The following is a 16,760-nucleotide window of genomic DNA, read 5'->3' as shown; positions in this document are numbered from 1 at the left end:
TTTCAATGCTACAAAACCTGTCATCTGCCACATTTCAGTCATACGTCACTTAAAATCAGCTGTGTTTGTGAGTTACCTATAACCAAGCAATGTAGCTGGTAGTGGATGTAGCAATATTGCAGTGGCAAGTGACACACATCAGCTACCAAGTAGTTTTAATCAGACTACAGTAGAAGTTATTTTCTATGTGATTAATAAAAACCTTTGCAGTTAATCACTACATTGCGTAGAACAGTTATACACTGTGTCAATAATGCCATACATCAGAAAACTTTCTGTAAGAAAGTCTCAGTAAAATGGGCTTCTGTCTAAAATCTCCAGACACTAAGTTAATGTAGAATATTATATCCCACTGACAACAGTACTGCATGCTGAATTTAAAAAAAAACCTTTTCGGTATGCCCTATGTAGGTATATTACTTACACAGTTACTTCCACATAGGCCATATTATAAGAGTAGGTGCCTGATGTGCCCATTATCATAGTGCCTGGAAACACCTCCCACTTTCAAAGCTTACAGATGGTATAGATGGCAGGTACTAACTTTCCCCAAACACTCCAATGAACACATATACAAGGCGGACACAGCCACAATTACACACTATTCCAACATATTATCTGATTAGGGAAAGGCAGCGTATTATAGCCATTCACATTCTCAGGATGGAGCAATATCCTTCAAATGTACACTGAATGTGAGTGCTCAGTTTGTTGGAATCTACAGACAGGTATGACACATGCTGATAGAATTTTTCTTGTCATTTGGCTTAATGTTGGTGAGGGCCACATTACAGTAATTATTGTGCAATGTATCATTTTCCCTTGGGATCAGTAGAAGAGGCACAGTTGCTTTCTCGCATAAAGCTGAAATTTTCCTACTAGTTCAGCTGTTATGTAGCACTACTTGAAAATAATAAGTCATATCTAGCTTTCTTGTGGCATCACATGAAAACTTGTAGGGAAGCAGCCTACTCACGCTGCCGCAAATTCACATCAGTTTCCATTGTGTGTTAGTCAGTCTGCTAGCTCTGACGTCATAGATGTTGCGCAATACCTTAAAAATCAAGCAAATGACATAAAACTTTCCTAGTATGTCTGGAATAATGATAAATTAATGTGTGTTAAATATCAGCTTGATAACTTCAGCCGTTTCCTTTATTTGGACGTTTTTCTATAAAAATAATTGGCGGCACAGAAAAGAGCTAGAGACTTAAGAATTTATATTTAGATTCATCTTCCATAATGATTTAATAAAAATAGTACTTTGGATTTCATAAATTAAGATTTTAGTGTAAATTCATGATTTTGTGGTTTTCATCTCAAAACTAGAGGAAGCAAGATAGATTAAGTGAGCTTATAAATCATAATAGGATGTTTAGATTTTAATAGGTTGCAGGTCCGCTATGATGATGAAGCTGTCAAAAGTTTCTTTCAAATATCTTTAAAATTAGAGCGATAGCGGATCTCAAAAGGGACAGTTCAGAGCCCATCTGCTGCGTGCAGTGCAATTAAATTAATTCTCTCGCCTAAGCTATTAAAGTTAGCCACGTCAAAAATTTATTATCAATACTTCCCTGCGTGCTGAATGCACAGTTAAATTAGAAGCTTCATCAGCCTTCAGCAAGAGAAGCTAAAATTTATTATGTAACTTGAAGTGGTGCGTTACTAGCCTAGCGGCTAGTCGAGCCAGCCGATTTGATCGAGCATTTCCTCAGCGGTCCGCACCGCGGATATATATATAAGAGCACTGTGCGAGGAAGCCTAGGCCCCAGTTCTCTCCAGACGCTGAATGACACGCCATCTGTGTCGGGAATCGCGCCGCGCCAGGATCAGTGCTACTAACAGCCTCGGGTGCCGTATTCTGTTACTCGAGATGCGCGTAACCAGTAAAGCGTTTCAAGTAAAGTGTTAGTTCGGGAACGACTTTCATTATCTAGCCTCAGTGTGCGTATTGTCGTATTTTCACGTGCCGTCGCGGGACAGACATTCTACTACTAATATAGCGTGGCGTTTGATGAGATATTTCATCAAATTATGGCGAGCATTCATTTCAACAATTATTTAGGACATTTATAGTTGCATTGGCGCGATAGACTCTGAACTGTTCTGTTAGTTAGGTTGGAGGGATATTTGTGTGTATATTTGTGATTTTGAGAATATACTCAACTATTTTGGAAAGTCGTCTTTGTTTAGAAATCCCGAACAACTTCCTGACTTTACAGAGCTACAAGCTGCAGCTATAATAATTGTAATCTCAAGAAAGTGGGCACTAGGAACTCTATTTACAGGCTTCAGGTTTTGTCAAACCGCTTTCTGGGGGTCTACAAAGTAAATAGAGAGCCAGTGATGAGAACGGCGAAAGACAGTATTAACAACATTCTAAAGCTCGAAATTGACCGCAAGCAAACATTAATGCAGCAATAATTTTCAATTCAATGCTAAATTCACTCCGCCGCCCCACAAACTGTCTGAGCTACCTCCTTTTCTCCCCTCTGGTGTTTAGGTTTGTTCCTGCCTGATACAGGAGTTTTATGGGCTATCACAACAATAATAAATCCTCCTCATTGTTACTCATATTTTTGTTGACCCAGATGACAAAAGAAACGATGTAGACAGCTGTTCTGTGCTAAATATTCACTGTAGATGAACAACATTGGAACTATCACCAAGCCTTGCAGATGGTGAATACTGTGGGTTGACACTTACTTCCACAACAGGACAAATGCACCAACAGTGTGGTGAATCTACCTTGCAATAATCATAGTCTCGCAAGATGTAAGCTTTTTTGAATATCAGCAGATGGTAAAACAATCCTCTGTTTGCTCTATGTGGTACCCACCTCAGTGACCTCCTTTTGACATGCCTATGTGTGTAGGTTACAGTTATAATTAAGCAGGATGAGAGATTAGTTGTGAGAAAACAAATAACTGTGCTGAAATAAATTCTAGCAATTGTATTTAGAAGACATAGCTCATCTCACAACCCACCAGGAGATGCTGGCATTACACCTGCATATTACTGACATTAATATCTACTACAAATGAAATGGCTGGCAAAATTTTAGGATAATATTAGCATTGCTTCTTGCAAAGAGGATCTTGGCAAATCAAAACAAAATCTATTGTTATCATTGAGTAACTCCCCTAAGAATTCATACAGCTAGTGTCTGATCTCAGTCCTCACTTAGCCTCACTTATGCCTCACACACAGCAAAAACACAGGTTGTCCACAGTGGAAACCAGTCAGATACTGTGCCCTGACAGCATGGGAGTATTGAAACATTTACAGAGTGACTCACATGAAATACTGTGATCGTCTACAAATAAAAAGTTTCATTTACTTCACATGTGCTATCAAACTATGAATGTTCCATTGCAGTATAGGAGTAATTAAATCAATGATAAGCTTTTGTGTCATTACTACACTTGATTAGGGAGATGACAATTTTTGGGTTTTCACTGTGGAACTCGGTGGTTCCAACACAAAACCATCAATGTTTGCATCTAGGGGCTGAGTCCACTTGTGATTCATGAGATAGGGCATTTGTACCTGATGCTCTGGAAGCATCAAGTCTCATTATTTTGACAGTTGTTATTTCATTTATGTTTTTACTCCAATGAGAATGGTGGTGGCTTTAGGTTTCAAGTATTGTATATCTTGTTCTGTTGGGATAGAGTAAAACATCAAGTAACACCCCCATCAGCTACCACAACCACCAAGTCACCATCAAATGTGTTCTTGAAGACTTTGCTAGTGAAAGTTCCAACACAATATACCAAGATGTCTCATTGGAACAACCTTTGCATAACAAAAGTGAGTGACACGCAGATATCCTAGTCTATTGCTGGACAGTCATGGTTCAAGTTGGTACAACTGTTGCAACACTTATGTTCCTGATTCATATGCAGCTTTCTGGTATTACCCATGGAGTTCTTGTCCCTTAAATGACACAGTACAACAAAGCTTGTGATATTTGGGACTTATGGCATCATCTGAAAGCTGATTACATGAGCAGTTACACATACTGTTAACCCTTATGAACTTGAGTTTAATATTATATTTCTCAACTGCAGCTTACCATTTGAGTTATTCATAATTTTCCTCAAGTATGTGTTGCCTCATTTCTATCAGCCAATCATAATTCGTGTGTAACTTCCAAAAAATAACTTATGATAACCAATAACTTACTAAAGTAAGTAGTCAGAATATATGATAACCGAGCGAGGTGGCGCAGTGGTTAGCACACTGGACTCGCATTCGGGAGGACGACGGTTCAATCCCATCTCCGACCATACTGATTTAGGTTTTCCGTGATTTCCCTAAATCGTTTCAGGCAAATGCCGGAATGGTTCCTTTGAAAGGGCACGGCCGATTTCCTTCCAAATCCTTCCCTAACCCGAGCTTGCTCTCCGCCTCTAATGACCTCGTTGTCGACGGGATGTTGAACACTAACCACCACCACCAGAATATATGATATCAAGTGTACAATTAAAAAGTCTATCAGTATCTCCACCGCACAATGTCATGATTTCCTAATTTTGTGACTTTTTGGTTATAGCTAAATTATTTCACATGTTTCAGTTGTGTGGCACCCACTTACCATATGAAACATTTAACTTGGCATAGTGAGGTGACATGCATGCCTTACCAAAACAGACAGACACATAAAGTACATAAAACTGCAATGGAAGGATATCTAGGGAGGGTCCACAAACTAACATGTGGTTAATGAAGATGGATGGCAGGTCTTTCTAGTAGTAAAGGTACCAGCCACCACCATACCATATGCTAGCTTGCAGAGTATCTATGTAGATGTAAATGCAGAATGGTTTGGATGATTATACAATTTAGTCTTGTACCATTACCCAACATGACCTTGCTATGTTAGTACTGTGAACAGCTAAAAGCAAGGGGAACTACACCTGTTATAACCACATGCTGCTCTGCTGTATAGTTTAATGATCATGACATCAAATTGGGTAAAATATTCCAGTAGTAATATAGATTCCCAATAAGATCTCTGGGAGGGGGCTACTCTCGTGGATATCATTGGGTGAAAGAAACAATATCGCTACAAGTCAGAGTGTGGAATGTGAAGTCCTTTGATTGATTACGCGACTCACAGAACATGAAATGAGAAATGGATAAGTTGAAGTTTGATATTGTGGGAATTAGTGTGGTGCATGGGAGGAAGAAAAACATTTCTGGTCAGGTGAATACAGAGAAAAGAAGAGTAATGCACCAGTAGAAGTTATTATAAATAAGAATATAGAAATGTAGGTAAACTATAATTAACAGTATTGTTGACTCAGTTTCATAGCCAAGACAGATAAAAGGCAAAACTATCCACAACTGTACAGGCACATATAATTACTAGCTCTGTCAATTATAAAGAACTTAAAATAATGTATCAACTTGTACCTAGATAATATTTTGAAATGGTGCAAGGATTCCAGCTAGCTTCCAACATTATGACTAAAAACAGTGTATTTCACAAAAAGGAGAAACATAGTATCCTATCACTACTCTCATAAATTCTGGAGTGTAGAAATATGTGGAGATACCAAATGGAATCATCACATTGGTTGAATTCCAGGTACAGCAGTCAGTCCATTGCTATGATACCAGAGAATCCATTGCTAGGATACCGCAGAAATCCAGTGCTTTCAAAACAACTGTGTGACTCACCTCAGAACATTGCTGAAGGGTGTGTGATGCTTATCATATAGGCCTAACCACAGATATTAATCTCTTATTTCACAGTGCTTCGCAAGCAACAGGTTTAGATCTAGACACAGCAGTCACACTCATCTGTGAGCATTTACTAGGTGAAAAATGGTAAATGTTTACCATGGATATACACAGTAAATGCAGAATTGAATTTTTTCCTAAAAATTATTTTGCAACCTTATCAGTCCAGCCTTCCTACACAACAGGTCAAGTGGCTACTACAGTTCAAACACTAAAAAGGCATAGCTACAATTTGGAATGAGAACATCTTGTGACAGGAAAAAAGAGCTTTACTGAGCATAAAGGAAGATCTGATTGTGCACTACAGACCGTATAGCAGAATATTTCACTATCACAGTTTGTTGTCTTCTGATGTAGGTAGAGCTCTCCCTACCTTGCACAAGATAATTAAGTCCAAGGAGTTATTCATCCCTTGCTCTTACTTCCAGTCTGTATTGTGTTGGTTTACAGAATAAGAATACTAGGAAAATTATTAACACAAAGTTTAACTGTCCATCCACACTGTGCCCCTTATATACCTACTGATAACATTTGTCCTGTAATTTCCCTCTAATTCTGTGATGACAATAGTTTCCTCCAATGATCTGAGCACAACTGATCAATATTCATTTTACTGTCATGGCCAGATAAATAACTATCAGTTGTGCTCCCAAATCAGCCAAATTTGCAATGTGTGCACTAAGTCCTTTTGGGGAATTGTACTGTGTTAGATTTCCCATATTCAGACATAGGGGATTCTAGGTGTCCTTGGTTAGTAGCTTCTCACAAATCACAAAAGATGACTCACCAGTTAAGCCTTCATTGCCTTACTAAAGCTGACTACAGCTGCTTTATGAAATTTACGAACATGATGGTGGCCTGTAAACCGTGAATACAACAAGCTTGATTCCCAATCCACATTGCTGACACAGTAGTCAAAGAGTTGTTCACCCAAAAATTCATTAATCCGAAGAGGCTGAAACTTGACTCCAGGGTTTGTATATATAACGACTCACCCTTTCCTCTTACTTGATCTACATGGTAGGCCATAAGCCTGTACCCATCACATTGAATTTGTATGACATCCATGTCATTTTCAATTACAATAGTTGCACTATACAGCTGCTGACACCTCACCTGCACTTTTGTATAAAAGAAGTACACTCTTTTATTAAAGAACAGACACAGAAACCAGCTGTTTTATAGAATGTGTTACTAACATAACTGCTTTGTAATATTTTTACTTATCAATAATAATGAACCATCATGTATATATCTAACATCATGCTTAACATGAACTCACTTGAGGTGAACACTTGGTTAACACCAGCAGAATATCAGTACTGGCAGTGATGTTCATGATATTATACAATGTTTTACTGGTTAACAAATTTCAGTCAGCATGAATTATGAACTGTGTTTTAGTCTGTAGCATCATTACATCTTTCATTAAACCTGAATTGTCAATGTTTTTCTTTTTTCCTAATGTTTCTCTGGCTGACCTTTGTGCACAACATTGCTCAACAATCACCACCAACAAGGAAAACAATTGTCACACAAACAGCGTGAAAAACTAGATTCCATCAACAAGTGCAATTACATGTTGAGATGTGCTTTTATATCCTTTAAATAGAGCCAGTAGTAGTAACATTGAGTTCCAAGAAGTGAAAGGGTTGTCATGCTGTAGGAAGCACAAAGAATAGATAAGCAAGTGAAACTAAAAATTCTGCAGGAAGCAGAATATGATGTATTGAAAAACAGCACAATTGGAAGAAGGTTTAGACTCAGCAAATCTACATTATGTACACTACTTAAATGAAATGTTCTTAATTCTGCTGCTCTGTGTTCCAGGTGCATGCTGAAGTGACTTCACAGTGTTATATATGAAGATGCTGAACTTTTACTTTTACAGTGCTTCAGCTATATGTGCACCTCCAATTTACCTGTAAGTGGAAATATAATTCAGTGAACAACAAATGAGACTGCAGAAAATTTAGACATTCAAAACAGACTTCAATTGTTTTGTTTGTTGGCTGTGATACGCAATGAAATGAATAATGTTGATGAAGAAGGGGGCAAGCATTGGTTGCATGAATTTGACCAAGTGAGAGAAAAGTTTGCTGTATCTTATGCCAGCAATGTGGACAAAACTAGTATTTCTTTACAACTTCTGCTAAGTCAAACCCACAAAACAAAAGGTGACATGTGGCATCGTGGGGCCAGCAGTAAACAACATTCTTGAGTGATCAGTAAATCTGAGAAACTGATATGTTTTAAGAACATAAAATTAATGCTTCACCTTGCATCTACTCTCATTATTGGAAAGCTTGGATTGACAGTTAATCATAAATGGCTTTATTTGTTCTGTTTGTGCAGTTATTGCAAACCACTGTTATAAATGGGACTGATGTACCTTGTAACATTTGAAACCATCTTTTTAATCTTCTGTAATAACAGAATAGTAGATATAGCAGTGTTTTCTCTGATAACATGCATAATGTTGCTGTAGTCAGTATATACTGCAAATGGGTAATATATAGAAAAAATAGAACTCCAAAAACAGAACTTTTTAAAAATAACTTATGGTATTTTTGTCCCTAGGGGTTATTGTTTGTTTTCCTTTCACATGGAGTAACTAAAAATTTATACTGCTCAAAAAATTCTGCAGTGAATAATAAAAACATACCTTAAACTATCAGATGCATTTCTTATTGAGGCTGCCACCTGAAATAGTACAAAGAATTACTGGTTATTTAAAACTGATGAAACAGTAAACAAATAAAATTGTATTAACACCCACTAACATCTGAATGTTCCAAACAATACTTGGAAATAGTATTATCAAAGAGACACTACATAAATGTAGCAGTTATTGAAGAAATTTATACGTGAAAATTAACACTTCATTTCAGCACTTTGTTCTTAGCTGTGCAAGTAACTATAGAAACATTGATTTATTTGGAAACAAATTTCCTACTTGATACTTCAAAATTAAATGCCTGAAATACCTTTCACCTCTCGGGCACATACAGTTAGGCAAAGTACCAGAGAAAAATGTAAAAAATCGTCCCATTTTTATTGATGAAACTGGCAAAGGAAAGAACTGAAGAAATATCTATCTGAACTGCTATTAAATGTATTTTTTTCACAACTGCAGCATTCAATATCATGCCATTCTCTTGAGATAGCTCACTGCAGGGAACATCAAAGTTGTTAAATGTCCCATCAGTTTCATCCACAGAGGAAATTCAGGAGTACAGCTTGACATGAAAGCGATAGGAATTATTACATGAAGTGGTTTTATTTTATAGGCATATAAATGACAAAGATTTGTGTAGTATCATAAATAGGAAATAAACAACATGGTCAACATGACGACAGTGTTCTCTCCAAATGAAGAAATGTGCTTTCATACATTTCACAGCAGGGGAGGGATTAATACAACTGCAGATAAATTCAGGTGGCCAATTATAAACAGCCAGTATACAGTGAATAAATATGAAGAAGCAATCAGAATGTGGACAGCCACAATAGCACTAAAACAAGTTTGTTACTGGAGCCTAGTAGAAAACCTTTAACATCAAGGATAATCCAGAAATTCAGTCAGCAAACCCGAAGATGATCACCTGATGAGAATCATGTCAGATTAAACAAACTATTTCACAATAACAAGAAAGACTGAGTCATCTCTGACAGTAAGTTGAATTATGGTAACTAAATCAATTAATTGATTTTTAAAAAATAACAACTGCATTGAAAATGAGTAATAACAAAGACAAGGATAATGTATTGTGAATTGGAAAAAGAAACCGTTCCTTGGTGGTGGTCATGATTTGTTATTCAACTTATGTAATTTAATGGAGCAACACTTTCATGTTATTAATGAGGAATGTAATCAGTACAGCACGGAACTTCGCAACACATGAAATTTTGACATAAATAGAAATAACAAAATGTTTCGAGATAGATGCAAAGAAAATATCCAGAGAAAAAAAATCATTTTTCACCAGGATGGAGCATCACCACACTGGCACCTGAATGAAAGAGCACTTTTTAACAATAAGCTGCCTTATTCATGTATCAGCCATAAGGGGCATACACGTCTCACATTCACCTGCCAACCTTGAATTTTGTCTGATCTCACATTATGTCATTTTTTTTGTCAGGGCTTGTGGCAGGCTCCATCTATTTGCCTTGCCATGCAGTAACTTAAGGTTCACTAAATAAAAAAAAAACAACTTTGAGCACAAGAACTCCAAATGTGTTTCAGTAAGTATGGGACAAGTCTATTGCCTCAATGTTTGTTGTGTGTCCAGTTGAGGGAATAGTGAACTTGTCAAAAGTAAATGAAAACACTGAACTTAAATCAAATTGTAAAAAGTACCCTATTACACATGCATGCATATTGAAGATGTACTCATGATAAATTTAAAGGTTCTTCTGCAAATAAAAGCTTTGTAGCTATACATCTGAAAATAAAGTTATCCTACATTTGTATCTTTATTCGTGTCCAGGATATAACCTTTTTGGAACCTACGCACGATCTGGTTACACAGCTATCACTTCCCTTTCAGTAAAATAGGGTAATCCTACTCTGTTTTCTTGTGCTGAATTTATTTCTTCATTTTTTTATTTCATTGATAAATTTAATTTATCTTTCAGTGTGAAATCACATGGTAGCCTATATCCTGGTCAGAGACAGGGTGGGAAGGTAGGTTAGTTAGTTATTCATTCATTCATTCATTCATTCATTCATTCATTCATTCATTCATTCATTCATTCATTCATTCATTCATTCATTCACTCATTCTTGGATCTACACATTGTATTCCACAAATCATATTGTCTAGAGGGTTGCAGAATGTGACACACAGCATATTAAAAAGAAGAAGCTGCTACTGCAAATTACTTCTGTGAAATCTACTGACAATCAGATACCTATGACTATTGCTAATCTCCTCACACTGATAATTATGGGAGATGTTTCCAGATTACATTATTATCATTATTACTATTTCATACATTAACTTTTAGGAGATAGTGTCTAAATTTAAAATTTTCTTCCTATTCCTACATCCTTGCCAATTTCTTTACATACACAATGTGGATACTTTTGATCAAACACTCCCAAAAACATCAGCTTTTCATATGAGGTGCATTGTGCTCTTACCTACTGCCAGGTGCTCCATATCAGTGAACTCTGTAGTCATCAGACATCATGAGAGAGCAGAATGGGGCACTCTGCAGAACCCACAGACTTCGAACTTGGTCAAGTGATTGGGTATCACTTATTTCATATGTCTGTATGCCAGATTTCCACACTCCTAAACGTACTTAGGTACACTGTTTCCGACGTGATAGTGAAGTGGAAACGTGGAGGGACACATACAGCACACAAGAGTACAGGCTGATCTCGTTTGTTGACTTACAGAAACTGCTGACAGTTAAAGGGGGCCGTAATGTGTAACAGGCAGACAACTATACAGACCATCACACAGGAATTCCAGACTTCATCATTATTCACTGCAGGTATTATGATTGTTAGGTGGGAGGTGAGAAAACCTGTATTTTACCGTCGAGCACCTGCTCATAAGCCACACGTGACGCAGGTAAGTTCCAAACGATGCCTCGCCTGGTGTAAGGAGCGAAAATATTGCACAATTGAACAGTGGAAAATTGTTCTGTGGAATGAAGAATCACAGTACACGATGTGGTGACTTAATGGCAGGATGTGGGTATGGAAAATACCTGGTGAACATCATCTGCCAGTGTGTGTAGTGCCAACAGTAAAATTCGGAGGTGGTTCTGGTGTTATGGTGTCAATGTTTTTCACGGAGGGGTTTGCACCCCTTGTTGTTTTGTGTGGCGCTATTACAGCACAGGCCTACATTAATGTTTTAAGCACCTTCTTGCTTCCCACTGTTGAAGACTAATTTGGGGATGGCAATTGCAGCTGTCAACACAATCGAGTACCTGTTCATAATGCACGGCCAATGGCGGAGTGGTTACACGACAATAACATCCCTGTAATGGACTGGCCTGCACAGAGACCTGACCTGAATCCTTTAGAATACCTCTGGGATGTTTTGGAATGCTGACTTCATGCCAGGCATCACCGACTGACATCGATACCTCTCCTCAGTGCAACACCTGTTAAGAATGGGCTGCCATTCGCCAAGAAACATTCCAGCACCTGATCGAACGTATGCTTGCGAGAATGAAACCTGTCACCATGGATAAGGATGGGCCAACACCATATTCAATTCCAGCATTACTGATGGAGGGCGCCACGAATTTTTAAGCCATTTTTCAGGCAGCTGTCTGGATACTTTTGATCACATAGTGTATGTCCTCTGTGGTCTCTCTTGTGGTCTTCCAAATATTTATATCCATTTCTGTTTTCCATGTGTTGCTGTTTAAGTATGTTTCATGGTCTTTCTTGACTCTTTTTCGATTTATTATGTTATTTTGTGAGAGTCCAACTTCTTCTGTACCTATGACCAATTTTGAATTGCTTTTGCTAGTGCTTGCTACCTCAAAGATCTGCCTTGTGAGCCTGTCGACAGTCATCCTGTGATGCATCCAAAAAATTTTATCACTTTTTATCTAAAGCTATCTGTTATTGTTTCTGTCTGTCTATAAATCTCTCTAAAGGGACTCCATATCCAAATTCGTTCACAGAAACCTGGTCCAAATATTTTCCTGAGAATTTTTCTTTCCTGCTTCTCAATCAGTCATTTTTGTTTGACCATGAATCACAGTACTTTCTGCAGCAAAGAGTTATTCCAGTAGCAGTTCTAAAATAGATTTTTTGTTTTAATGATTCCATATCAGCTGACAAGCTTTTGAGCCAGAAACTCCTGAAGTTAGGTTTGACAATAAGCGAGGATATCACTTTTGAAAGACAGAAGATTTTGAACAGTGTGATCCCAAGATTTCAGCTGCAAAACTTGTCGACAAACGATGGCAGAATAATGGTGAAGAACTAAAATAGGAATGATAAGTCTGCAATGCAGATCAACTGGATTGTCTGGACTTCAGAATCTAAAAAATTTGTCAACTCTTATTGCCCCTAATTGTGTGTGTTTACTTTCAGGTCTTTATTTTGCAAAGAAACAATTTATTTTACTAATATTATATTTAAAACAGTTTCCTCTCTTATTATTATCTATTTGTCTAGGATTATTTTTAGTACTAATTTTCTGATCAATTCTCATAACTCCAATACCAATACTATTCATTAATTCACTATTACTTCAATATGCTCACAAGGCTCTGATTCAGATGATAATTTACAGTTTTATTTCTACTTTAATAATTTATCATCATATTACTGTGGTTACTCATCATTAGGACCAATAATAAGACAGCAGTCTGTCGTTCCATTTATCTTGCTTTCAGTGTTGTTATGCATAGACTATTCTAGCTCTGTTCAGGAACATTCTCTTCCTGTCTTCAGTTGACCATTCACTGACCAGTGCAAAGCATGGTGGCCTTGGCCACAAAACCTCCCTCCTCCTGGAGATATCTCTCACTTTCACTTCAAGGAACCTTGCTCCCCTACCATAATGCACTCTGGTATGCTTTGTTCTCATAACCTCACTGGCCTAAAGTCACTACTAACTAGTATCTTCACGAGCCATGTAGCCACATGCACTAAACTTCATACTGCACACGCAGGTGTTTGATCTCTGCCACCTCATCATAACAAAGTCTGTCACATATTTCAAGACACGGACCTACATCTGATACTTCCGTCAGAGATGTGGCTCCAACCAAGTACGTCCACAAGTTCTGTAAATTGAGAAGACTACATCTTTTTAAGACACAACAGATGTAACTGACAACTGGGTGGAGTAGGGGCATACACATGCTCTGATTTATCACATAATGTACTTACACACATCCAACAATCATGAAGATAAACAAGAGGAATATGTTCATACAGATCACATCCATTAACAGAAAGTCACCAATGTGTGTCCTCTACAAACATCCTGAAGTACCCAGGTTTGGCTGCTTTTAACTTGCTCTTTGAACTGACATGGAAGCATATACTTATGCTCCACCCATATCTTCCTCTTTTCTCAAAATTCTTAGATGGTGAAGGCTTCTTAAATTTCCTTTCCATGGAACTCACTATAACAGAAAACTATCTTGTACATTTATAAATCCTTTTTATACCTGCCACTATTATTGTTGTCATTACTACTGTTACCACCACCACATTAGTGGCAACAGCTGTAATACTACTAGTACTGTCATTATTAACTTTATTAGTTCATAGTCAGTATTACTTACATTGCCACTTCAGACACTCATATCATTTCAAAACTATTTGTCATATTAAAATTGTTGTTTCTTAGGTAACTATGATGTATGTGGGAAACCCTGGTCCAATGCAAATGAGACCTGATGGCCCTTGTCAGAATAGGATAAATAAATAAATAAATATGTCTTGGTGATTGGATGATCTCTCGTGGATATTTAATGCATGTATCTTGTGACACTTCCTCATACCAAGTTATAAGGGAGAGATTATCTGAAGGCTTCCTGTCCATTACTGAGTTTTCTCACAGATGATTTGTCGACTAGTTTTCTTTGACATTTTGTGAAGCTTCTCCAGCACAAGTTTGGCTTCTATACAGTATCTTAGAATAGAGAGTGTCTACAAAAGCCATACACCTCATGTTAATGCTCTGCTATTTTTTAATTTCGATTTGGATTCCCTTATCTCCTTCCCCTATGTCTTCATAACTTTTTCAGAATTATTTTAAGTTGGAGTGGATCGTAGATCTCTGGCTGCACACTGTTCTGCATTTCAAATGCTTCTGAAATTTCTCCAATCAGTTTAATGTCTAGTGTTGTACCCATTTATGTCTATTGGGTAACTGCCACTGTTTTCCTGTCAATTTTGAATTCCTCTGACATACTGAATCAAGTCTTTTTCTGTCAAATCATAAGCCTTTCTGACACTTGGCATAAGTTGCCACAGTATTTACACATCGTCATCTTTGCAAAATTGACATTGGTTCCCATATCTGTTCTGTACACGATTGCGTTTGCAAAATCGTGCCTTATACTCTTCTATTAATAGGCCTACTTGTTCATCCAGTTGCCTTCGCATGGCTTTGTAAGGAATTTTGGACATAACTGGATGCAATGAAATTCCCTGTAATTATTCAGACTGGTTTTATTTCAATTTTATGAAGAGTGTCAATTAATGCACATTTCCACTCTTTAGAATTTTTTCACTTTTACAAATGTTTAACATAATTCTGCCAGTTGTTTGTGTGAGATTACTGTTGCTCAGTATCCATATCTCCATACTTCTACTATGAGTTTCTGTCTTCTGCACATGACTTGTTATTTTGCAAAGTACTGATTTCCTTCACTTCCTCAACAGATGATTTTTCATCAGAATTGATTTGCTTCCAAAACTCATTGTTCTTTCAGAGGCACACAGTTGAGAACTGAGTGAAAGTAATAGACAAAAATTGTTATTTTTATGTTGGTTTCAAGTGACCCAGTTTACACTTTTTTATAGCCTTGAACATTCTTTTGTATACTTTTAAGAATTCCTGCCATTTTCTGGGGTTTGCTACCATTTAAAGTTTCCAATGCTTGTTCCCTTGCATCTACTAGACCTACCTGCGTTCTCTCTCCCTTTGTGGTTAGCAGAATCTCATAATGGTTTTCAGTATGTCTGCAAGTTTCTTACAATTCATGGTATATGAATGAGTAATTTGTTGAAAAATGGATTAATGATGAGTGATTTATTCATGTGTCTTTCTTTCCTGACAGGTTGAAATCTAATCTTTATATGCAAGAGACGTTGAAATGACTAAAAAATTCCTCTCTTGTTCTTACACTGAGAATTTTTGTATCCTTAATGGTTATAACAACATGGTCTAACTGAAACTCACATAAAGCAGAGTACAGAAAATTCGATTTTTGTAGCTTCTTCGCAGGTTTAAATTGTGTGGTAGTGATTTTGATCTCATTTTCCCAGCTTTATCTCACCATTTTCATATATTCTCTTTTGAATTCCTGTTTGCCAAAATTTTTTTTGTTGGAACATATGCATGCTTGACAATGTGACATCCCATCAGTCCGACATTGAAGCAATTCAGTGGCATGCTTCTAGATTTGCTACTATTAGCTTTGATTAGCACACATGTTATGGATATGGTTCAGGTACTCAAACAGGAATCCTTGGAGGGCAGATGACATTCTTTTTGAGAAAATTTTGGGAACTGGCATTTGAGGTATACTGCAGATGTAAATGTTGATCAGTGTGTATTGTAAAGGAAACAAAATGTAAGTTTGAGTGTGTGATTTGTACACTAATATTTGCCTATAATGTAATGCATCAAACTCTGTGTATCATCCGTAACTGTCAGAGATAGACATAGCTTTATTTTTCTGTTTACTGTTTTTTCATCTAGTATCTTTTGTTAATTCTGAAATCATCTGTTTGTGTATACTGAAACAGAAAACTATTAATAGGATTTTGTGATTGTAATATTCTAGAAGACAGAGCTTAGATGTGTATCAATAAATTGTGAGTTTTGACATAACAATGGGAGGAGATCAATTATGTAAGGTTGCTGTTGGGTAGTATAGTGTCATGGATGGTGAACTTGTAAACACAGACAAATACTTTTTCCTGGTGCACTGTGGATTGTAAAGATAGTGGACGAAAAGGAATTAAAATTAATGCATTCCAGATTAATTTTCCCCACAATAGCATGAAGGCAGTAACATGGAAATGATGCAGAGGCACGTTTACTAACGGAAGATTTTATGAATCACAATGCCAACAACTAAGTTAATAGTCCAAGGTGTCGATCTACCTCTTATTGTGAACTGACGTAACGTGGGAAAATATCAGAGCAGTGACAGTAAAGGAACACATTTGCTAAATGAATTGATTTCAATATTGAACACATTCTCCAAAGTGAATACCATATGCAAAAACTACTATGCCTGTGCCCCATAGAAAATTATTATTACACCATGCATATACA

General features: G+C 37.0%; 1 protein-coding gene across 1 annotated transcript in view; it reads right to left on the bottom strand.

The window, feature by feature from the left end:
• The window catches only part of LOC126212678 (zinc finger protein 267-like), a 123,702-nt gene that overhangs the window by 2,272 nt on the left and 104,670 nt on the right, over positions 1-16,760 (bottom strand). Inside the window, exon 5 of the mRNA XM_049940097.1 lies at positions 8,417-8,454. Coding sequence (XP_049796054.1) covers positions 8,417-8,454 — 38 coding nt within the window. The remainder of the gene's footprint in view (positions 1-8,416; positions 8,455-16,760) is intronic.

Source organism: Schistocerca nitens, chromosome 11 (genome assembly GCF_023898315.1).
Source record: "Schistocerca nitens isolate TAMUIC-IGC-003100 chromosome 11, iqSchNite1.1, whole genome shotgun sequence".
NCBI classification, from domain to species: Eukaryota; Metazoa; Arthropoda; class Insecta; order Orthoptera; family Acrididae; genus Schistocerca; species Schistocerca nitens.
Note: the sequence above shows the minus strand (reverse complement) of the source record. Positions and strands in the feature narration are given on the sequence as shown.